The sequence below is a fragment of the Vespa mandarinia genome, chromosome 10, assembly GCF_050613455.1.
Source record: "Vespa mandarinia isolate Hongniang chromosome 10, ASM5061345v1, whole genome shotgun sequence".
Lineage (NCBI taxonomy): Eukaryota > Metazoa > Arthropoda > Insecta > Hymenoptera > Vespidae > Vespa > Vespa mandarinia.
Genome location: NC_140819.1, coordinates 3,509,225 through 3,534,472, shown reverse-complemented (window position 1 = coordinate 3,534,472; position 25,248 = coordinate 3,509,225). Strand labels below are relative to the sequence as shown.

General features: G+C 35.4%; 1 protein-coding gene across 6 annotated transcripts; it reads left to right on the top strand.

Moving 5' to 3' along the window:
• The first annotated feature begins 3,919 nt into the window (after positions 1-3,919).
• On the top strand, positions 3,920-25,217 carry LOC118446220 (uncharacterized). Of its 6 annotated transcripts, none has more exons than XM_035876628.2 (10): positions 3,920-4,168; positions 8,265-8,356; positions 15,364-15,576; positions 15,962-16,306; positions 16,460-16,788; positions 17,972-21,038; positions 21,741-22,028; positions 22,331-22,524; positions 23,299-23,479; positions 23,983-25,217. In XM_035876628.2, exons 2-10 carry the CDS (start codon positions 8,315-8,317, stop codon positions 24,265-24,267), a joined length of 4,944 nt encoding a protein of 1,647 aa, XP_035732521.2. In that variant the 5' UTR covers positions 3,920-4,168; positions 8,265-8,314; the 3' UTR covers positions 24,268-25,217. The 6 variants fall into 6 exon arrangements, with proteins under 6 accessions (XP_035732521.2, XP_085515739.1, XP_085515741.1 ...); XM_085659613.1 differs by lacking the exon at positions 3,920-4,168 and adding an exon at positions 7,915-8,176; XM_085659611.1 differs by lacking the exons at positions 3,920-4,168; positions 8,265-8,356 and adding an exon at positions 12,158-12,721 and having other exon boundaries at positions 17,975-21,038.
• Positions 25,218-25,248: the final 31 nt, after the last annotated feature.

Genomic DNA, 25,248 nt, shown 5'->3' with positions numbered 1-25,248 from the left:
ATAAACATAAACATAAACATAAACATTTACACAAAACAGTAAAAATAAACATTTGTAAGGAAGAAAAAGAAAAAAAGACAAGAAAATATTATTTCATTGGTAGAAGTATTAATTAAGAGAAGAAGATGAATAAAGAAATGGAAAAATAAAAAATATTTTTTGATTTTGAAACGAAGATATATATATATATATTATCATCAATTCATTTGCACGATTCTAATTCATTTGAGCATCGTAACTGTCTCTGATGATACGGTATAACTGGTTATCATAATTACAATGAAATTAGGTATTCTGTCAGTCTGCAATATGTCGCAGATGACCTCATTTCTGCGATCCCAATTGTCAATTGAACCAGAGCCGATCCTCCGACATGGTCGAATCCACAAAGGCTTCGGTACTTCGTGCCATGACTTCGTTCGGTTAGAGATCGAATAACGGGCGACGTGACTTTGAAAATTGCTTTTTCGTAAGATGAAAACGTTAAAAATAGGATAAGCTGATGTCGTTCGTGTGAGTAAATCATCTATTCCAACAGGAATTCAAAGAATTTTGCTGGAAGCACTTTGTGAAAAGAAAATATATAATTCGAATTATTGGAAGTTCCGAGAATGTAGAGCAACAGGTCAACGAAATAATTCATTGCTGTGTCTGTGCGTCTATGTGTATAGAGATAGAGAGAAAGAGAGAGAGAGAGAGAGAGAGAGAGAGAGGAGAGAGTTTCGTTAATGTCTTCTCGAAGTTTGGAAAAATAAAAATGCCATACAGAACTTCAATGATTAAAGAAAATGTAATATAAAACTAAATTAACTGACTAAAACTTTATCATGTAACTTCGTAGTTACACGCTCGTATACCTATTTTATTTAATTTTCATCGTCAAGAAAATGATTATTAATTTATAACCAAAAGTTAATGTTTACTAAGCATAAGTTTTACATTTAGTACAGTGTAATTACATCGGCATAAATTTCGTATTATATAATCTTTGTTTAATCACGTAAAAAGAAATAAAAGTTTCAAGAGTTAAGAACAATCGATTCTTTGTTAAAGTTGAAACTGTTCATGACATCATGAATATATATATATACATATATATATATATATATATATATATATATATATATATATATATATATGTACATTTGAAAATATTTCTGAAGCTAACTCACTCGTTTGTAAAATGTCAATCGGCTAATTGTCAGGTAGAAAATAAGCTCAATTAATAAATTTCTAATTCTCATAAGAAAAACGTATTAAAGAAAATCGACAGTAAATTAATCTAACGTTTCGTATATACCGTATTATTAGAAATAATTAAATAAATATCTTTATCATCCGAGATCAAAAATAATGAAATAAATGTTTCAATGATCATCGATTTTCTTCTTAATTAAAGAAAAAGTAATGAAGAGAACGAGCACAAGTAGATACCTACGTAATCGTATTGCTGTAGGCGTCGGTGACTCTGAAGTCAAAGTCGCGGAAAAAGTTTACGTAATAAACGTGAAAACTTCATATTAATAATTGCAGGTTACTCGAGTTACGAGGATAGGAAGCATTGAAACTTTTTTTTAATCAGCAACTTCTTCTATGCGTGTTGTTGTTATCAACGACGACGACAACGACGACGACGACGACGACGACAACGACGACGACGACGACGAAGTAAATACGCGTCGTATATTTTGATTCATTATGTAAAGATGCAAAAAGAGGCAAATGAGTCATAAGAGTCACTACCACCCACGAGAAAAGAATAAATCAACTTTTTTATGTCTCATCGTGTCTAACGAAGTGTGAAATCAAAAGTTGTTAAGCTAAATGCGAACACGTATTTGACTTCATCGAAAACAATAGCTCACCTATAATCGTGAGACATCTTAGAACGCAGCATCTCGATACCTCTTTAAACTCGACGCTATCCAGACGCAGTTTCTCAAAGGTTTATTTACCACTCGATTCTCTCTAAATAGAGACTCTGAATCGAGCACGGTTTCATCGTGAGAGTATTAATTCGATGCCCATTAATTAACGATTCAATGACATAGGAACTCAAGCCTTTGGCCGACGTCCAGAGATGAGATATCTCAGAGATTCCTCAGAGATGAGATATCTTTAATTAACTCCACCCCTTGGATCTCTATTTTTAAGAATTAAAGGGCGCTTTTTTGTTTTTGTTCAATCGAGCCGATCGAAATATTACAAATAAAATGTGTATCAACGTAGAACAGCCGATGCTGTTAAAACCGTGTCTCGTTTCAACTACGATGCTAACTAGGAAAACGACGTTAGCTAGCTCGATGTTAATTAGAAATATCCATCTAAGGAAGGAAATATCGCTCTGGGAGTTTTCCCCTGAGAGAAAATAAACGTCGAGCGTGGATCGTAAATAAAAAAAGAAAAAAAAAGAAAGAAAAAAAAAAGAAACAAGGAAAAAAAAAGAAGAAGGAGAAAAACAACCAAACTCCGGACGTGCGTTAATATCATTTTATAGAACACCTATGAGTCAGAAGATACGAACTATATGTATTATATAAATACAACCAAGTTAAATAATCCTACTCGTATTGCCGAAAGGAGAATCCGAGAACGCTGCTCGGATAATCTTGTTTGTAACGAGAGATCCTTCTTTCGATTGATGTTGAAAGCGTCGATTATATTGAAAATTTAATTAAAGAAATAAAAATTATTAATATCAAATACACAATACAGTATCCGTTTATACATATATATATATATGTTCTCTTTCGCATCAATAGAAAACACCCACGTATCAGGAAGGAAGGTTACGATTGTCCTCGATATTGGCCTCCAGGCAACGAGAAAGTAGGTGTACGTACGAGGAATCAGAATTAAAGGTTACACCTGATGACTAGTTCTTCTGCCTTACTCATCATATTTGAATATATTAAAATATCGTTAATGCGTTAACGAGAATTCCCATAATTACATTGTACTCTCTGAATGTTTTTAAATGCTTTACATCGATTATACGATTGAAATGGTTAATTCATTCCTTGTACATAACGATCGAACGATTTTATTTTGGTCATAAGAAATAAGACAGATCGGCCGACACAATCATATCCGTTACATTTAAGAAGATCGATGGATCATTCGTTGCATGACATATAAACGATAACCAAGACTTTGCTATCTATCATTTCGTCGAGGAACTCGTCCAGTCTCTTCTCCTCTTCCTCTCCCTCTTCTCTTTCTGCTCTTCTTCTTCCTCCTCCTCCTCCTCCTCCTCTTCCTACTACTACTACTACTAATACTACTATTACTAATACTACTACTACTAATACTACTACTCTTTCTCCTTCTCTTTCTAGACACCAACTCCTAAACGAAGCCTTATAGGGAGGATAGCTTAGCTTATGTACCTCGTGAATCACATCGAGACTTTAAGTCTCGTCGAGCCAGGCAAATTGCATCTACTCTCTTATCCTCTCCCTCTTTCTTTCCCCCTCTTACTCTCTCTCTCTCTCTCTCTCTCTCTCTCTCTCTCTCTCTTTCTCTCTCTCTCGATAATTAATCCATTTCAACACATCGCACATTCAATCGATGAGACTTCCTTGTTTACATAAATATGTTTACGTACAAGAATATTATTTATAAATAATTATAAATTAATTTAACATATACGATACTTTTAATATAATCGATCTAATCTATAAGATTATTAAACCTTTTTAGGATAAAAAAAAAAAAATTTACGCAAGTACCCGTATGAATTGAATTTGTTCTCACACTTTCATTTTTTTGATTGCGAGAACTCGTCCGATAAAAAAAAAAAAAAAAATGTGAATACATCGATATTAACGAAATAAACGATACGATAAAATATAGAAAGGATCATAAGAATTATATTCAAAAACATTGGCTACGTTTCTGCGTTTATACGTGTGGGTTGATAACCCTTCCTCTGGCTCGTGTGTTTCCTCTTTGCACGTTCCTTCTTTCCTCTTCCTCTAACACATTGGTGAGAGTTGGAAAGAGAGAGAGAGATATAGGGTGAATGAGAGAGGGAGCGTGAACGGACGAGGAGAGAGGGACGGTGAAACTGTCAGTGTTACATTGGTCCTCAGCACGAAAGGACGAGCTGCACGAATCACCTGCGATTCCTTCTCCGTTGGTGTACCTTTCTGCTTGGTTGGAAAAGGTAAGTTTCGTGTTATTTGTCTCCTAGTAATTTTCTAACCAATTGGAATACACGCAAAACGAATCCTCTTCTTTTGGTTTATTTTACTTTGGTATAATCATTTAGAAACGTCGTTGTTAAACGTAAACGTTATCATAAAATTAACGAATGAAAAGAAAAGAAAATTAATTTGAAGATTAGATAAATTGATAGGTAGATAGATACATAGATAGATGAATCTTAAAAGTGATTCGTTAAAGATTCGCTCGAGATCATCGCTTTTAAATTCGTAGAATGAAAATGCAGTTAATTACAACGAAGAATCGTGATTTTCGAAGGAAGATGATCGTAAGTAAGTACTTAACTCCCTTGCTACTATAGTTCGCACGCGCTATAGATCCGCACGAGAGGAGAAAGAGGGAAGATGTTTAGAACAGACTAGACTATGCGTCTATCGAGCGTCTGCTTTCTCCGAGTGTTTACGAGACTTCTTTAGACGCGGTAATCCCAATTGTATCATTAATACGTACAGAGTTAACAATACGAGGTTATCCAAAACTATTTGCTTGCACTACTTTTAAACTTCATTTAATCGATCGATTGAGAAAGATCTTTTGAAAAGTTTCCGCGAATATTTTTTTATGATTATCTATATCGATATTACTTCCATCTATTTCTCTAAAGATCTTCGTATTTTAATTAAAAACAAAAAAACAAATATATATATATATATATATATATTTGTTTTATATAATTTATATATATAATTATTTATATAATTTATGTAATATATATATATACCTGTATATAATATCAGAATTATAAATGATAATATTATTGTAATTATAAATAATTATCAATCAAATACAAATGACAATATTTTCGTAATTAGAAATAATTTACGTGTACTTCTTTGAGAAATTGATGTAAAAAGAACAAAAAAGAACAAAAAAAAATAGAAAAGAATGAAAGAAAAAAATATTACATTCAAATCGAATATATTTTAAATCAAATTTGATTTAGGTTTGTATAATAAAGAGTCACGAATATTCTGAATTGTTATATTTTTAAATTAACGAAAGTGCAAGCAATATCGTTAGAATGCATCGGCGCGTCGAATAGGTATTTCTTTATGATACAAAGTTCATCTCGTTGCAGTAACACGTGCATCCCATGTGGGAGAATGCGTTCGCACGTTTCTCTTAACAAATCGTTCCTTCGTTTTAAAACGAATTACATTCGCATACGATCGCGTCCGTCGTTTCTCGTGACCGCCGTTTAATTATAGAAATGGAGTCGAGCGTACCTGCCACAGTGACCATACGCATGGGACTGTAATGGTAATCCTGGCATACGTACATTTTTAGTTAAACTATAAATAATACTGGCAATAGGACACGAGCGTGACCAAATATCTACGTTACTTAACGTTATCTTAAAATGTGAGAAATTTATCATTCTTTCGTTATCAGATTAATTAATGCATTTTTTCTAATTGAAATTTCCTTCAATTTTTATCAACAAAAGGTCATACCTTTCGAAAGGTCAGAATTCAATTTAATTTAGTAATTTTCTTTTTTCTGGCCTTTCCATCGGTGAAGGGAAAAATGAATTTCCAAAAAAAAGAAAATAATTGAAAAAAATACAAATTTATCAATACATCATGTTGCTTATCCTTCTTCAAGTTAAAATAATTAATTAGAAAAATGTAAAGTATATAAAGCCGGAGGATTCTTTTTTTTCCTTTTTTCTTTCATTCTTTCTTTTTTTTTTTTTCTTTTTTTCTTATGCGAAGAAACTGAAAAACTTGGCGATCACCTCGTTATAATTCCCCTCGAAGTCCTAGAAAACGAATTTCTTTCGAGAGAAACTTTTCAAATACGATTTCATAAAATATCACACTTTTTAAAACGCGTCATCATTCACACGGAAATGCGACGAATACATACGAATATCTATCTGCATCCATACACACAAACCGCGAATTCATATTACAATGGACTTAGCATACAAAGGGACGAGTTGGGTAATATCGGAGGTACGCAAAGCGGTCCATTCAAGTTCAATAACACCTTGCGAGATTATTCATGAGGGTGGAATCGCAAGTTATTGTAACCGCAGGTTCACCTTGCTACGTATTAGTAGATACCTCGTATTGCGATAGCCGAGAGTGTGAATCGATTGCGATGGCGATTAATGATCGAAAGGAGATCATTTTCCAAGGTGATTATTTGCTAATAGAATCGATTGAAATCAACTCGACGAGGATGAGAACGAGGACGATGACGACGACTAGGACGATGATCATGTCGAACTTTGATGTCGAACATTGAAATCGAAAGTTAGTAAAGAATGGAGAATCGTATTCATCGTTCGCGCTTCTTAACCATAAAAGATTGTAGCAATTACGTCATGGGTCGCCGTCATGAGTCACGATAGCTGTGTGCCGTCCTAAAAACGCTATTGCGACGACGACGACGACAAAGACGACTACTACGACGACTATTACAACGACTATTACAACGACTACTACAGCGACTACAACGACGACTATTACATGGCATAACGGCACACAACTTGAAGTTAATAATTTTCTACGAGGACGCGACCCAGACGCACGAACGAACCCGAATACCTCATGCCAAACTTCTCCTCGAGAGTTTTCAGTTTTACGGGACGGCCCTTCGTCCAACTTTCGCTTCGCGTCTACTTCTAGTGCTTAGAAATTCTACGAACGTTAATCAGTCTGCGAAAGGATGCGAAATAACTTTACTTTCAAGATTAATCGCACGACTTTCTATTTTGATTCGTAATAAAAAAAAAAAAAAAAAGAAAAAAGAAAAACTTTATTAGAAATTCAAGTAATTAAATATAATCGAGCAAGAACAATCGATAGTTTGTCGCAATAGTTAAAGAAAAATCAATTTTCACTAGTAAGTAATACGAGTGATCGAACAACAACGGTGTGTTCGATTTCTACGTAGGTGTGGAATTTTTCATGAATATTCGATCTAGTTATTAAACCGATTTTCTAGTACTCCAAAACCGATTATCACGGCCGCGGGTTCCGAACGAAATTCCACTTCAACTTCTCCTCATTTCTCTCTCGACTTTATAACGAAATGGAAAAAAAAAATTTCCAACAATATTCGATCATTCATTTTTATCAGAAATTCTTCAAGAATAAATTGGTAAAAAGTCTTTCGGCATTTCGATTATCCAATCGTCTTGTGCTTTCACTTTGTCCACCTGTTCCATTACGATAATCTCGAAGTATTAAATTCGATCCCTTCGTGTTGTTACACGTAATGATTCGCGATATCGTCGTGGGTGGAGAATGAAGCACGAAGCCGATTGTTGTTTGTCTCTCTCTCTCTCTCTCTCTCTCTCTCTCTCTCTCTCTCTCTCTCTCTCTCTCTCTCTGCGAACGATTTTTGTAGTAAGTAAAAAATCAAACGTTTCTAAACGTGGGTGGATCGATTGGCACGAAACGTGGGTGAGCTCGATATCACCACATACTTTCTTGTCCCGATCGTGTGTGTTCTTCAATGTCCGTACATTTTGGATAGCACCTTAATAACAAAGTTTTTCACGTAGGATGATCATAGAAACTACGTTGATTATCTTCGCCAATCGTTTTTCTCATCGAACTATACGAGCGATTCCATTTGGTGAGCTCGAGGCGTTTAAATTAATCCCGCGTCCTTTTTCTTCGGAACTCGTTTAGCATTCTGTATCTGTGTTAAGTAAGCGTGTATTCGGATGCAACGGACTGTATCCAGAAGTGAATATATCTGAGCGTGAGTTACCGGTAGTTTTGAGACTGGTAGTTGGATGCATATTCGGCTACTGCACACACTCGTGGGTTTAATTTAGATAATGACGTCATTAAAAGCTCCAAAGTGCTGGAAGAGTGCCGGCATCCAAACGAACGAACGAACGAACGAACGAACGAATGAACGAACGAACGTACGAACGAACAAACGAACGAACGAACGAACGAACGAGGGAACGAACGAACGAACCTAAGTAGAGAATAGAAATCGTGCTACGATATCTTGAGCTATTGTTCCCCGTCCAGATGCAATATACAGAATATTTAATTGCTTGTTTGCAGACGAACGCGATCAAGAAACAGGAGGGGAAGAGAAATACAGCTAATCAACTATGGCAGCACCACAGGCGTCATCGCGTCTCGAGATGCTGCAGGTGAGGGAACGAAAATCTTAATAACCCTTCTTGTGAATAAAGGATATCTTAACATCGATCTATGAACACGTAGATCCTCGAATGATCGTAACATGTATTGTGACAGTCTTCGTGAACGCAGGCTCACGTTCTCGATATGTTCTTAGGTTGGATTAAGGCATACCGCTATATATTTCTCTCTTTCTCTTTCTCCTTCTCTGTCTATCTATATATATATATATATATATATATATATATATATATATATATATATATTTATCTATCTATCTCTCGTTCTCCTTTGGCCCACGTATCAGTTATGTGCGCTGACTCGACGCATATATGGCATCTTGTCTTGCCAGCGTATGACCTAGCTAACGACCCACGTATTCGATGTACCCAAAACCAAAGGACAGAGATATCCACCGTCTGAATATAGTCATTGTTGAAATACGATGAAGAAACCGGTGAAATGAGATTACGATGTCGTCGTAATAAATAGTTAATTAAACGAGCTTCACGAGCTTTGTGTTGATAGATCTGCAATCTCTCTTGTTCCTAATGATTTTATTTTGAACAAAGACAATCACGAGGAATATGATAATAATTTGAAAATCCATGTTTTCCCTCTCTCTCTCTCTCTCTCTCTCTCTCTCTCTCTCTCTCTCTCCATCTTTTTATCTATCTATTTTTTATCTATCTATCTTATATTCTTCTATCTTCAAGCAAACGAACGAAACGTTAACGTTGCACGAATAGAAAAGAGTACCGAAATATCGTCTTGTTTTCTTCAACTCGAGTGGTCGCTCTCTGGTTTCGAATGTCGGTTGCTCGAATGGAAAGCAAAGGCTACTTTGGACTCTCATATAACAAAGTCCTAACAAAAGAGCAATCCTCGAAGAAAGGAAGAGGCAGAAGGTAAAATATAGAGAAGAAAAAGGATGGCAAAAGGGATCGGAGGAGAACGGAATCATAGACGCTTGGTTTGTCAACCGCAACCGACCACGGAGATCCGTAACCATAATAATGTGACGTCATTTCCTCCGTCTTTTCAGTCGCCGTCCGACGAAGCCTCGTCCTCGTTCTGCGAACGACTTCGTTGAATTATTTTATTTTCTTCGTCTTCGAAAAAAGAATTAAAAATAAAAGAAACAAAATAAAAAAGAAAACAATCTCAATTGTCGAGAAGGAAAAAAACTCTTTCAATCGTTTATCTCTTAAAATATCTTGATTTTATCCGTGGAAATTCATCGAGCATTTGTTTTTCTTTTTCTCTTTTTCTTTTTTTTTCTCTTTTTTTTTTTAGCTATGATATTTGTAGCAAAAATTTTGCGAGGGAAGGCGCAAAAAAAAAAAAAAAAAAGAGAGCTGCAGAAATAAAAGATAAACGAAATGGCGTATATGCCGAGAGAAAATTGGTATTCTTTCGTAATAAATTTCTCTCATTAAAAATGGGAGAGGTGGGATGAGTGGCGTGCTATAGAAACTTATTAGACAATTCGATGGAAAGAATGTAGAAAATATTTGGACGTCGAGGATAATGACGATAGGCATGTGGGTGGTATTGGTGTACTTTCGAAGCACCCACGCTTGTCCAAAACTCAAACGAGTATTTTTTTTTTCTCTTCTCTTCTCATCTCTTCTCTTCTAGATGAAATTCCACGATAATCGATATTTTTAAATAGAAAATCATATCTATTAATCTCGTGAGAATTGTAAAGTTTTAATATAGGTATAATACTTTGAAAGATACGAGACAAGTCAACGTGTTCTATGTACATATAAACGTTTTATCACGGATAAGGCAGCGCTAGATTCTCTCAAGCTCGTGAACGTAGGTACACACGTTCGTAGAACGAATCCGGTATATAATTGCGTTAGTTGGCCGTCCGCTTGTCTAACAAGTAAGTACGTGTAACACTCTCCACATAGGCAAAATAAATTACAATTACAAATTGCCAGAGCGTCTTGCAACGCGAATCTTCTTATAAATAATTTATATCACCCAAGGATGACCGTTATCGAGAGTGTCGATAAGTACTAGAAAAAGAAAGATAAATAAATAGAAAGGGAGAGAGAGAGAGAGAGAGAGAGAGAGAGAGAGGTGGTAGTCCTCCTTGCTCCAAACCCACATTTACAGATTTATCCGTATCAGAACTAGAAGACGCAGAACTGGGACCGCAAGCTCGCACCTTCTTCTCGCATGACATCGTGACGGCATTCACGTCCATAAAACCGCATAAAAACGTGAACGAGTTCACCTCCCGCCATGTTCAATATACCTGTTCTCCCATTAAATAATAAAAGCGAGTGTCAGTTAAATGACAAGTTACTTGGTAGACTAGATAGAACAGAAAAAGATAACGTTGAATGAGTATGATTACAATCGTCTTCTATAATATATTCTTTTTCTTTTTCATCTTCGAGTAATTCTAGAATATTATTTGTTTCCGCGATAATGATAAAGGACAAAAGTTCAAAGGAAATATTTTTAACCTTTCGTTTCGCAGTCGATCATTTCTTAAATGCGTACTTAATGATAAATAAATGCTAACTTATGTATGTATATGTATATCAAGAACGTAATTACGCCTTCTCGAAAAAGTATCATGACGTAATTATGTTACTTTAATGTCTTTCTTTTTTCTCTTCTTTTCTCTCTCTCTCGTCCCAGAACGAACGACTGAGGAAGGTCAAGCGTAGGCAGTTAACAATCGTTCTTCTCTTCTTCGGCGCACCTTTGTCCACGAATATTCTATATAATACTATTATTTTCTATTTAACATAAAAAAATCGTGATGGAAAGTATATTCGAGAATTATTTAATTCATTGACCTAATTCTCCATTGTGAAGTAGGAAACTCGTTACAGAGAATTGTACCTATTGGTTATTACTTATCACGGGTGATTAGGGAAAGGTCTGTTTGAACGAGTAAGCAATCGTCTTGCACAACCGAGACGATATTCTCGAGAGACCTTGAACCTTTCGCTCGATGGAGTCAGAATTTCTAGGTGCTTCGATCCGTGGAACGTCGATATGCTGACCTTGAATTTCTCCACCACCCGTTGTATTCTCTCTTATGCTCCATCGAAAAGTATCTTTTATCGATCTATTATCCGAAACAGGATCATAAATTTTAATTCAATCGTAAAAATCGATATAAACAATCTCTCTTATTAAAATCTTCATTAATATTCTTAAAGTAATAAAATGATCGAACGAAAATGTGAATTTCGAAAAGACGTCACCGTTTTTATAACTATAACGTAGTTATCCTGTTTTTATTATACCTGGTATGCGAAACTCTCTAAGGATAGAAATGTTACGCATGCGTGGCAACAAAACACGAATACACTGTAGAGAGTTGGATATAACACAGTTTACTGTGGCAACATTCGTGTACTGCCCTACGAGTACTCTCTTTCCTCTTTCTAACGGTACGTCCAACATTTCGTTAGAAACTGAAACTATAACGTCGTCGATATAGAGAGTAATAATAGAAAACAAACACTTAAGAGAAGTTGTTGGATGAAAAGAAAACAAAGATATTGTAAGCATATCGTTACTTCTATAATCACATTATAAGAGAATTATCGTTATTATACATATAATATATATATATATATATATATATTTATATATAAAGAGAAAATATAAAACAGAGGATAAAAATGCAACGATATAATAAGAAAGTACCGGAACACGCGATATGCAATTCGCGGAAGTTCGATAACGAACTTGGTACGCTTTGTTCGACTAACGTCTGAACAGCACCGAGTTTCTCGAGGAACTAGTTCTTCCAAAGTTTACGAAGAGAAGACTGTGAACTTGACACGCGGTACTACGACCTTCTCACCGTCAACAAATCAGACGCACAATAAAACTTGTCTCATCCGACACACGTTACTTATCAAGACGACAACAGTGAATAACACATACATATACATGTATACATATATATATATATATAAACAATGATTAGCTCATCGTTGTTATACAATATCGATATTAAGAAAAATCTTGTTCATTGATTAAAAAATATTTTCAATGAACTCACAATGTTAACAATGAAGGAAATTCGTCGCTTTTTAATATGATCGACCATAATGGAGGACAATCGATCAGAAATGAGAAAACAAAAGGTCAAGGAATACGGTGACTTAGTGGAGAAATTTATTGTCTGTTGGCAAGATCGTACCAAAGAAAAGAATAATCACGATACCATCGTTAAAGATAAATCCAATAAACGAACAAGAATCGAATCGATTATGTCGAAACAACTTGCCAATCGTGCCGTACCAATGGATCTGCAAACGTCATCGAACTTTCATGAACTTCCTTCCTTTCCAACAAATCTAACCAACGGAGTAAAGTCTCCGGAAAATGTAATGTACTATGTATCACGATGCACTATTGAAATAGAATAGATAGCTTTTCATATCGGTCGAGACGAAACGACGATTCCCTTGTAGTTTTTTTTAAATATTTTAAACAATGACATATACATATATATATATATATATATATATACATATATATACATGTATGTATATACATGTATAATATATACATTTATATAAATATATTGAAAAAGATATTCTCTTCGTCTCGTCTTTGATCATATCTTTTCTCCTTTTCTTCGTTCAAGAAAGCCTCGTCCTTCTTTTCTCTCTTTCTCTCTTTCCCTCTTTCTTTCTTTCTTTCTTTCTTTCTTTCTTTCTTTCTTTCTTTCTATGAAATGCAACGAAACGAACTCGGACGATGAGAGACCAGTTTTCAAGGGACAACGTGACGACGAGTCTTACGAAAGCACTCGTCGTTGACCTCCTTTCTGCCTTCGCCATCAACGTATATTCGCATCTTTTTCTCTCTTTCTCTCCTCTTCGTCTGCTCTTTATCTTCTTTCACCTTTCCTACCATTTTCTTGCTCCCTTTTCACAGCTTCAGGCCGTTTACACTGACCCAGCGACTTCTTTAAGGACAAGGTGAACGCACTCTCTCCGTCACTCCCTCCCCTCCTCCCTAAAATACATACGTACATACATACACACATACACACATACATACATACATATATACATACATATACATACACATTAATTTCCAGTTTCACCCACGCGAAGAATCCCCTCTGAAGGACTCATTTCATCGATAAACGTGTTCCTCGAGTGTCCTTTGAGCGAGAAAGGACACTCGCATTCGCAATTACGTAATTTCCCTTTTTCTTTTTTCTTTCGTTTCTTTTTTTCTTTTTTTTTTTTTATTTTTCACTGGCAACGTTATTCAAGAAAAGAGAGAGGGAGAGAAAGAGAGAGAGAGAGAGAGAGAGAGAGAGAGAGAGAGAGAGAGAGAAAGAAAAAAGAAATGCGAAGTATCCTGACCTAATCCAAATCAAATTTAACACGAACGACGGAGTATCACGCTAACTTTGCCTTGGTTCACATTCTCCACGAAAGTATGACGACCGAACACGTTTCTTCCCTTTTCTTTTTCTTTTTTTTCTTTCATTTTTTCTAAGAAATTCCGTAACACGTGGACGCTTCATCACGCTTCGTAAGATTGTTTATTCTCTTATACCACGGAATAATGCAAATTTTCTTGATTGGAGGCACTCTCTCTTTCTCTCTCTCTCTCTCTCTCTCTCTCTCTCGCTCTCTCTCTCGCTCTCTCTCTCTCTGTCTCTCCCTCTCTCTCTCTTTCGTTCGTGAGAGAATGATTGGTAGCGTGCACTTAATGTGAATCGATCGCTGGTATTACGTAGGAGAATGCTTGTCGATGCTCTCTCTCTCTATAAATACAGTCGCTAAGCTTTAAGCACGTATCACGATTTCAAAAGTAACGTGATATCGTTCGAATCACGTCACTTTCATTGGCACCGATCTCTCATAAAAATTTACTGAATATGATAATGTGACAACAATAAGAGAAATGATGATAACGGTGATTAATAAATTGACTTTCATTAAACAAAATTCTTGAAAATGATTATATTCGATATCTTCGATATTAATGGATCTAATCGACATTACATTGTACGCGACCATCCAGACAAACGCATTCGAAATTCAAACGTGTACACTCGCGAATACGAACTCGACGAACACAAGCAGGTATAGGCAGGTTGCCGAAGCGGCTAGCCGAGGTACGCTAGAACGCTGTCTCATTAGGGTTAAATCAATTATCGGTGTGCCTGATTGCCAACTCAATGATTCAATCAGCATCGAATTTATATTTGCGTCGTTGTTGAAGGTGTTCCCTACCTGATATCGTGATAGTTACACTTTAGATAATGGATGTTACAAGGACAAACCTTTCCATCTTTGTGAGTTTCCATCTCTGTCATTTAAAATGTATTCAACTGGAACTATGATCTTAACAGATCCATATTACCAAATACGATTGCTCAAAAGTTCTTCATATCATTCAAAAGATATTGAATTTTTCTAACAGCGAATATGATAATAATAATGAATCTATTATAAATAATAACTTGCAAAGAAAATTATAAATTTTAACTAAGTCTTTTACAAAAGTGAAAGGATGTGAGATGGAAGAAAAGAAAATGAAAAAAAAAGAAAAAAAAAAAAAAAAAAGAAAAAAAAGAGGGAAAAAGCTACTAAGATATTTTATCTTATAAATTCAATTTACTATGAAACAAAGAATAAAGATTTCGTCGCGGCCTATATAGCTACGCATTGAGCGTTAAACGTTAAAGGAGAGGGAAAAGTTTCGACGCGCTTTGTAAGAGTGGACCAGCCGAGCTAACGAGTTTACTAACCCCTCGATTGGATGTAGGTCAGAAGGAATCGATGAGGTCGGACGTTACCCATCGCACTCGCGGTGCATATGCATTACGTACACTGAGTCGGACTATAGCGTGCAACTCGTGGTTCTATTCGCGGTTGGTGTCTTGCGAACGGATTGTAGAACCCTGAAAACTTGCTTAAAGCTTAGGGCTAAAGGGCGGGTCGGCCTCTCGATGACGGCCATCACGAGGGAAAATTATAATTATCAACGCGTGTCGCAGGCCCGCTTTCAACAGAAGCAGCTGCAGGAGAAGGAACAGAAATTGCTGCAGCTTTACGACCAGCAACAACAGAGGGCATATCAGGTGGCACAAAGAGGCAGCTCAGGATCGAATGGCTCTGGCCAAGGGACCTCAACGGTTAACCACCATCATCAGATTGTTACGAGGACTTCTTCCTCCGGTCACATGACCTCGACCTCGCAAGCTACCAAGGTAAAACATTTATCTTCTACGAGCTTGATATATCTACGTCAACGGATGAAAAGACGAATAGCGATGGGTGTCCGTTCGATCCTACCTGTTTTAAATTTTACTCGGATATTCTGAAACACTTTGCATATTATTCAAGATTGCTCGATCTCGAATTCTCTTAAAAATAATAAAGGTAATAGTAATTCGTAAAACTTTTAACGATTTTATTTTAATAATATTCCGATGCTATTAAATTTTTTATAATTTTTCAAAACTTTGAGAAAGTAAAAAAGTTGGAAAAAATGAATCTTTAACGAATCTTCGATAAAATAAAAGAGAAATATCGTCCTCCTAATGTCAAATGTTATTACTCAACAATACAATCTTATCGAAATTCTCGAATAAGGTGAAGCAAGTATTCAACGATCGACGACAGACGAACGTGAAAGGCATCGATAGAAGTTACCCCCTCGAGCCACTTGACAATAAAACGAGAAAGCAACCGATAAGCAATGGCATCGGCAATTCGAGGAACAATGATTTGACCGTCAATCGACAATCCATTACTGTAAAACGCGTAACGCGTTCCGACGTAAACAGCAATGTTAACGAAGGCAAACCTATAGTTTCTTATCACGAAGAGATCACAAGGGAATCATCATCATCGCGTGACGTACCTTCGGACGATGTGGAAGTGTTCGGTAACGAAAATCGTACGACTCATTACGTTAATGGAAATTATCCTGATCAGGTTCGTTGAAATAATTAATTTTCCCTGTACAAATTTTCTTCTTCTTCTTCTTCTTTTTTTTCTTTTCTTTTCTTTTTCTTGGTATTCCATTTTCCTCCTACCTTCTTATTTCCATTAAACGAATAAACAGAATGGGAATACATTTTGTTACAGATACAAATACGAGAGATCATGGACGAGGACACGATTCAAAGAAATCGAATGATGGCTAAGCTACATTTGATGCAATACGACGAGACGTTGAAGTATCGCGTTAAAAATGATCTAGAAAGCGAAGAATTTCCGGAAGATCTTTTGGTCGAAGTTACCGACAAAGTACCGAAGAGAACTATCAGTAAAAAGTTATCTCAAGCCGAGGCACGCTTGGAACGATTCAAGAATATGAATGCCAAACGAAATAATGCTAGCAAACTTTCAAATTCAACGACTACAGGGGCCAAGAAACGATCGGAACCATTGCTCCCAGCACGAACGACCTCGAGGTATTTTATCGTTTATAGAATTCACGTTCTTTAAAAACCTCCTTTGTCATTCGATGAAATTTTTTGTAGAAATATTCAATTGATAAATCATTATATGTGTGTGTGTGTGTGTGTGTGTGTGTATGTGTTCGTACGTTCTCGAAAAAACAAATCTACGCGATCTATAATAAATTAGAAAATAAATCATGCTAACAATACGCAACTGCTTACCACACGATTAATTTTTATCGTCATATATCGTTGCAATCGCTGACTAGGCATTAGGCATTTAAAATTATGCAAATGTAGTAGCTTAACAAATAAATAAAACTTCCAAGAAAGAAAGTAAGAGAGAAAAAGAAATAGAGAAATAGAAAAAGAGAGAGAGAGAGAGAGAGAGAGAGAGAGAGAGGGAAAGAAAGAAAGTGAGAAAGAAGCAATTTTAGTGCTTTTAACGAAGGATTTAAAAATTGGTAGATGTATAAAAGAAAAAAAAAAAAACAAAACAGTCGAAAAAGAAAGAAATGCACGATCCTGTGTTATTCGCCTTAATGTTACGACAAGAGAATAATTTGGAAGGAAAAGAGATATATAACAATTATATTGTCAATGTTGAACAAGATCCTGAAAATATTGGAGGTCGCTGGAAGCTTCGCATTGCTGTCTGTGACATCAATTTAACAAGGCAGAAAGAGGATGTCGAATGGAGTCCCTAACTCGATTCTAAACGCGCGGCGAAACCTTCGAGATAGATCCCAGCTTAAGCTCGCTGACGACATAATCCTGCTGCGAACAAATTCGACCGGCTGGCTCTCGCTGTACCTCCTTTTTGTCTGTTCATCTAAATGTATCCCCTAACCCAAGTCACACAGTGGTTTTAACATAAGGTGATAAGGAAAATACAAGCGATTTCAAAGTTTTCTTTTTTTTTTTTTTTTTTTTTCATTAGCGACTAGAAATACTTAATGTAAAATGCCTCTCGCGCATTAAACGCACGGATCACTAACCACATCATTTTCGTGCTAAGCTAGGGAGAGAAAAAAAAATACCTCTACTTGGATTACAAGATCAGGTGAGAGATTTGAGCGATTTTCGTCGATGAAATGAAAAAAAAAAAAAAGAATAGAAAAAAAAAATAGAAAAAAAATAGAAAAAAAAAAAAGAAATTATCATCTTGGCCTTTGTCAAAACTTACATTTCTCAGAAGCGGTAGCAACGGCGTAACGATGAGTGCAACGACCACGAAGACGAAAACGGGACATATCAGGGAGAAACGATCAAATAAGTATAAAACTGAAAAAGCTAGAGTAAAATACGGTCAAGAGCCATTTGAAAAATCGAAGACAGAAGAAGCTAAATCGAAGAAAATACGATACGATAGAAAAACCGGCACGTCTGCGGGTAGCTCCATATTTCAAAAGAGAAAAGCCGATGTCCCTACCGTAGACGAAACGATATATCGTAGAGATAACCCAAGATTCTTTTCTAAGGAATCGGAGAAATCTGCTACGAAGATATCTATCGATACCTTGGACATCTCGACGCGTACATCGAAACCTTCCTCGAATACGAAACGACCAGACGCCAGTACAAAAGTTTCTCTTAGAAAAGTCTACAATTTTCCCATCGCTCCGAGTAACAACGATAAACGTTCTTACAAAAGAGAACCATCCACTTTTTTACCTTATCGTAGACGTTCCGAAAGTTCTACCACGACAAGCATGGAATCTAAGCATAGTCCTTCTCCAGAATTAATCAGTATCGTAGAAAAACGTGATACGAGTCCTGAATTTTTCTGTGTTGAAACTGAAAAATCCGCTACAACGATGAGCCTTAAACCAAGACCAAAGAGTACGAACGAGGACAAACACGATGGTATCATGACGAGTAAAGATTTTCAATCGAATATCTCTCAAAAGATGATTGCCAAACAAAGTCCGTCGTATTTAAAACTGGAACGTAAAATTCGTAAATCATCAGATAGTTCCGATACTTCTAACAAGAGTTTCAACTTCGAATTAAAGTCACGAAGGGATTCGACAAATAATTTACAATCTATAGAACTTATTCGTAACGTTATGAAAAAACAAAATACAGAAGAAAAGAATAAGAAGGACGAAGATCGTTCAAAAATTGATTCAATGAAATATTCCAATATTACGCCGAAAAAAAACAAGCCGCACGATGGTAAAACATTAATTAACAAAAGATCTCCCATTGATTCTATTAAAAAAACTTTTCTTAAAATAGATCTAAAAGATACTACTGATTTAAAAAATGTATTAACTAATCGCGAACGTAAACTTTCGTTAAAGACTATTGATACGAATCTACAATTAAGTCCAAAAAGTCCAAAAAGTCCAAAGAGTCCAAAGAGTCCAAAGAGTCCAAAGAGTCCAAAAAGTCCAAAAAGTTTCACGTCGACCGAGATAGATACCGAAGTTCAAGAAATTACAATGACCGATCAACACGTGCGTTACAACGATAATACTTGCAAGCAAAGGGAAAAAAAAGATATCAAAAAATCGATCGCGGATGAGACTTATTCGAAGTCGAGCGGAAAAAAGATAAGAAATGGCGACAAGACAGGATCGGCAAATCTCTTTACTTATCCTATTCGCAGAGAAGGTAAAAAAAGAAATTCCGTATTGGATACGAATATATTTCATCGTAAGGATGAAACCGATCAAGTTCAAAAGTTTAAGGAAAGTAATCGATCATTAAACGAAAAGTTATGGAAAAAACAAGAGATAGAAAGTATCGATTTGAAAGGTTTGACGAGTTCGAAGTCGAGCAAAAGGCATTTGTCCAAGAACGAGAAGATAATTGTTTCTGTTCCTAAACGGCGAAACAGTAAAGATTTGAAAGCCATTAAAAATGAATCTTTACGAACGAAAACTTCGTCGCTTTACTCGAACAAGGACAGCATGTCGAAGAATCGAAGTACTAATGTAAGTTTAAAAGACATAACTTTCGATGAATCGAGGAAGGAAATTCGAGAGAGAAGTACTTCCCCGTTATACAAACGAGTTCTTCAAAGTCCGACGGAACAAATTAAAAGTGAAGGCGCGAAAGAAGAATTACTACGATCTACTGAACTTATACGACGCGTAATAAAAGCTCAACATTCTGATAAGCAAGAAATGGATAACTTGAAGTTAACAGAATCAGTTTCAAAAAATAAATTCAACGATACATATTCTAATAGAATTTCTATGATATCATCATCGACAAAAACAAATTACTATGATAGAACTGATTCCGTAGAATCCGCTCTGAAACGTTTCGATTCGATCGGTGCAGAGTCTGAATATCAAGACACAATTGGACGAGATTGCGTAGACAGCATGACGCATGATTTATTATCTAAAATTTCTGTCGATAAGTTATCAACGATAATTCCAAAAGAGAAGAAAGAATCTATAAAAACAAAAGCAAAGACCAAAAGGTTAGAATCATCGCAAGTTAATATGGATCAATTGAAATTGAATTCTAAAAAGAAGAATACAAACGTTAGCATATTTAAGAAATCTCCGGGTCATTCGAGAAAAATACTTTTAACGAAGGTAGATTCTTTACGACAAGATCGTATTAAAGGAAAGAAAATAGCGGAAGCGAAAGACTCGATGAAGATTGCTCGAACTCCAAAATCACGATCTCCGATATGCAAACGTAAACTTTTTCAGGATTTAGATTTTGAAAAAGAAAATGAAGGTATATGTACTAGCTCGATAAAAGATCCGTCTCATGAACGGAAAGGAAATGATTTACTTAGAAGATCCATGGAAATTTCTACGAGCGAGAATAAAAAAAAACACGAGAATGAGGATTGTACGCTTGTCGTAAAGCCATTACGTTCTATCGAGGACATACGAAAATCCATCGTATCAGATAGTAGCGGAACGACGGTAGTAGCATTGACACAAATAACCAATATCGATCCCGCGAGACAAGCCGAAATGGGGTCAGCGATTGCAAATGAAATTTTAAAGGCTTCGACGAAGTCCGAAAGGCAGTCGCGAATTGTCGTCGACAGTGACCCTCTAAATAGAAAAAGGTTTCCTTCGAACGATCGATCGAAGAATAATTCTCACCTACGAGATTGTGGAAAGATTTTATCTAAGAACTCGATGCGTTTTGGTAGGATTACGAAAAGTCCGAGTCCCGACTCGACAAATTCGAAAAAATCTTCGGATAACGATTGTCGTACTATGGTGACGAGAAGAAGCGTTCCTTCCTCACCTTCGAAGAGTCCAGATATTTTACCTAGGGTAAGTATTCCTATTTATCCACAAATAAACAAATATATTTTTATGTATATAATTTCATTGAGTTGTCTAGGAAGTACGTGCCGATTAGAAAATTTTATTAAATACTTTTGAACCTTAATTTTCAATTAATTGAATATCTTTGCTATCTCGCGAACTGCATAGTGCTGATTATAGTCGATCAGTATATTGATTTGGTCATCAATGCTGAAAGGTCTTCCCAAGAGTTTGATATCTTCAAAACTGAAATCTTCAACTCTAAACTTTGCAAATCATTTCTTAAATGTTCTTTCAGAACAATCGTAAACAGTATAAATATTTTTTTATCATTCGCATTGCACTCTTGTCTTTCCTAATAATAATTTATAACCTTCCATTTTCAATGAGATACAAAATTGAAATGAATCACTAAATAAAAAAAAAAGAATTAAAAATGTACAGATTTGATCAAATGTCTCGTTTCAATATATATATATATATATATACATATTACATACATATACATATGAAAGAATTTTTAGTATCGTTTTACATGTACTAACATGTTCCAATAGATATATAAAAAAGTAGCACAAACTTTCCAAACAACCTAATATATAATCCTGTCATTCCATAGAATTTCAAGCCTATATTTATTTATTACTCTTCCAATGAAACGGGACGTAGATACATAGATTATTAATAGCAACGATTTTTTTCTTATAGCGTATCTCGACCGAGTCTAAGACTCAAGAAACGAAGCCATCGATAAAAGCGAACTTCGTGAAAGCTTCGGATTCGATCACGTCTAAAAGATCAGCGACAAAAGCGGATGTTCCTAACGTCTTTCAGAACGGTTTACATTTACAGGAACAGATCGTCGAAAGGAAGGAACAAAACGATGTACCGAAGAAATGTCAGGCGTTTACGATCGACTTCGAGGAACGACCGTTCTCGAAGAGTAACGATAGTACGGATTCCAAAAGGCCATTGGGCAAGAAGCAATCCATGGAAGTGAGTAAAAATTTCGATAGTTATATACGTTTGTCAAGGCGGCACTGAAAAAAAAAAGAGAGAAAGAAAAGAGATATACACACATATCTATATGTATATGTGTATATTTATACATACATACATACATACATACATACATACACACACACACACACACACACACACACACACACACACACACACACATATATATATATATATATATATATATATATATAATGACAAAGACTGTCGATGTAGAATAGAAAAATGTCATTCTCGTGAGAATCTAAATTTCTACGTTCTCTTTATTACATTTTGAGAAACAGCAAACATCATCGGCCACATCGGGAAGACCAACGTCCTCGACCTCGTCCGCTTCTAGCGGCAATACAACGCAGGCTCATATTTCCAGCTCGAAAGGGAGAATGGCTACAAGAGCGAGAACTCCGATCAGCGCTTCGCCGAGCTCCAAAGGACATCCTGCCGTTAAAAGTGGAACCAACCAAAATACGACGTAAGAAGAATATGATAATGGAACCTTTTGGGTTCTTTTATTTAATAAGTTCTATCGATATTTTAGAAAATATCTGAAAACGTTTTTATCTGAATGAATAAAAAAAAAAAAAAAAAAAAAAAGAGAATAAGAAAAAAAAAGAAAGAAAGAAAGAAAATAAGAAACCGAGAAAATAACTCTCAATAGCTGCTTTTTAAAAAGCAGACGATGATCGTTCTTACCGCTTTGTAACTCATTCAAACTATAAAGGAGGTAAATTGACGGAAAGAGGAAGAGAGATAGCCAAAGTAATTCGTTATTATGCGAAACGACTTATATAGAAACAATCAAGAAATAGGATAGAGATAAATAGATAGAAATAAAAAGAGATAGAGATAGAGAGAAAGGGGGGAGGACGGGGGAAATGCAGATGAAGCTTTATTATATCAGAGCTCTTGAAGTGTCTGTGCTTCACAGACCCTCCCATCTCGACAACAAGCAAACGAAAAAGAAAAGTGAGGATGAAGAGAGTCGTAGCTAGTATGTACATTGCTTTGCGCTCGTTCATTTGCCTTTGTTCTCCGATCGTTGTTAAGAAATAAAATCAAAGAGAAAGAAAGGGAGAGAGAGAAAGAGAGAGAGGAAAAGAGAGAAAGAGAAAGAGAGAAAGCTCGTAAAAATCGATTATTATCTTGGCATTTTCGCTATTTAATTTTTTTCTTATTATTATTAGCACGATTCGAATCTTAATTGGCAATACTTTCGAAAGAGAAATCACTGTAATAATTGTTTCAGAGAGAACCTTATTGCCTGCAAGGTATGCGGACGTCGATTCGCTCAAGATCGCGTGAATCTCCATGAGCAGATATGCGCGAAAACTGTACAAAAGAAAAGGAAACAATTCGACACGACTATGTATAGAGTTAAGGGGACCGAATTAGAGTCATTCGTCAAGAAAAACTCTAAAAAAGGCGACGTAAGTTCGTTCGATTTATTAATAAGGGAAGAATCGTAATAATTTCGAAATATTTTTCGTTGCATGAAAATACAATTGATCATAGATAATTCTCTTATGAAATATCTATAAATTTCAATGCAGATATCTTTTAATCCTTACATTCGCAAAATCTATTAGAGATCTATATACATAAAAGCGATATATATAATATTTATCTATTTTTAGCATCTATAGAAATGGTTGTACCATTATTCGAAAGAAATATAGAATACTTTTAAGATTTTCTCTTTTTGAAAAAGAATTAAAAAAGAAAGAGAGAGAGAGAGAGAGAGAGAGAGAGAAAAATGTATGTTTACATCTAAGATTTGAGTCTCTTTGAAATGTCAGATGGAAGTAAATTCTGTTACAAACGATTCAGATCAAGAGAACTTTTGTTCCTTCCTTTTATAAAAGTATCGCGTATTTAGGTCGGTCATCTTACGATGTCTGAAAATACGTATAGATTGTGTAATCGTTTGCAGTTGAAATCAAAGAAGCCAGAGGTGAAGTCGAATTGGCGACGTAAGCACGAAGAGTTCATAAATGCGATTCGCTCGGCGAAGCAAGTTCAGGCACATCTGGCGGCAGGTGGACGATTGAGTGACCTTCCACCACCACCGGTCAGCGACACCAGCGACTATATTCAATGTCCGCACTGTGGCAGGAAGTTCAACCAAGCGGCAGCGGAGCGTCACATTCCGAAGTGCGAGCACATGCTGCACAACAAGCCCTCTTCACGTCCACCACCACCACGACCGAGGCGTTAACCTACTCGACCATTCTTCCTTCTTTACATCCCTTTTAACCCTTTCGATCGGCTCGATTTTTCTATCGATCGAGGATAAAACGGAAAAAGGACGTTCCAAATAAAGAAAAGAGCTTACTAAGAGTCCACGAAATCATTCCTAAATCGAATTTACCGTTTAATCCGTTCTATACTCGATCCCTTTCACGCTTACCGTCTCTATCTCGCGTATAATTTTATATACACTTTTTATTTTCTTTTTTCTATTATAACATCCTCTCAATGATCGATTATTAATAATAATAATGATATTAATAATAATAATAATATTGATAATAATAATAATAATAATAACAACTACAACAACAACACAACAACAACAACAACAATAATAATAATAATAATAATAATAATAATAATAATAATAATAATAATAATAATAATAATAATCATAATAATAACAAAAAAACATGTTAATTATTATTTTAAAAAAAGTTTAATTATTATTTCCGATTATTATTTGATTATATTTACAATGATGATGTGTACGATATAATAAAGGCGCGTATTCGTGTTATTACATCGTGTTACGTATGTAATTTTATATCGTTTCACGATCATCGATCCATGTCACTTACTCATTGATTTGTCAATTTTTCTTTTATCTTCGTGAGTAAATTCTTTATCATATAGCTTATAAATATTTTAGTAAAATCCTTAGCTCCTTCGTGTCAACGTGTATATACATATATGTATTGTGTTATATATAAGTTGCGTTCCAATTATCTTTGGTGATATTTTTAATGCCAAGATACATATTATACGAGTATATCTAGTTATTCTTCTCGTTACAAGCGTACCGATGGAAAATGTCAAGTGTCATTTTTTTCTAATGCGATTTTAAATAATCCGAGAATTTCATTAACATTGAAAAAATTAATATTACTCACGTAAAAATAACTTTACGCTGTCTTATACGATTTTTTCTTTTTTTTTTTTTTTT

What these genes read in the sequence shown, in the direction of transcription:
- LOC118446220 (XM_085659610.1), top strand. Translation starts at nt 12,443, where the DNA reads ATGGAGGACAATCGATCAGAAATGAGAAAACAAAAGGTCAAGGAATAC. An exon ending in GAGTAAAGTCTCCGGAAAAT is followed by an intron (nt 12,722 to 15,363) that starts GTAATGTACTAT and finishes CGCGTGTCGCAG; the next exon opens with GCCCGCTTTCAACAGAAGCA. An exon ending in GGAACCAACCAAAATACGAC is followed by an intron (nt 22,525 to 23,298) that starts GTAAGAAGAATA and finishes TAATTGTTTCAG; the next exon opens with AGAGAACCTTATTGCCTGCA.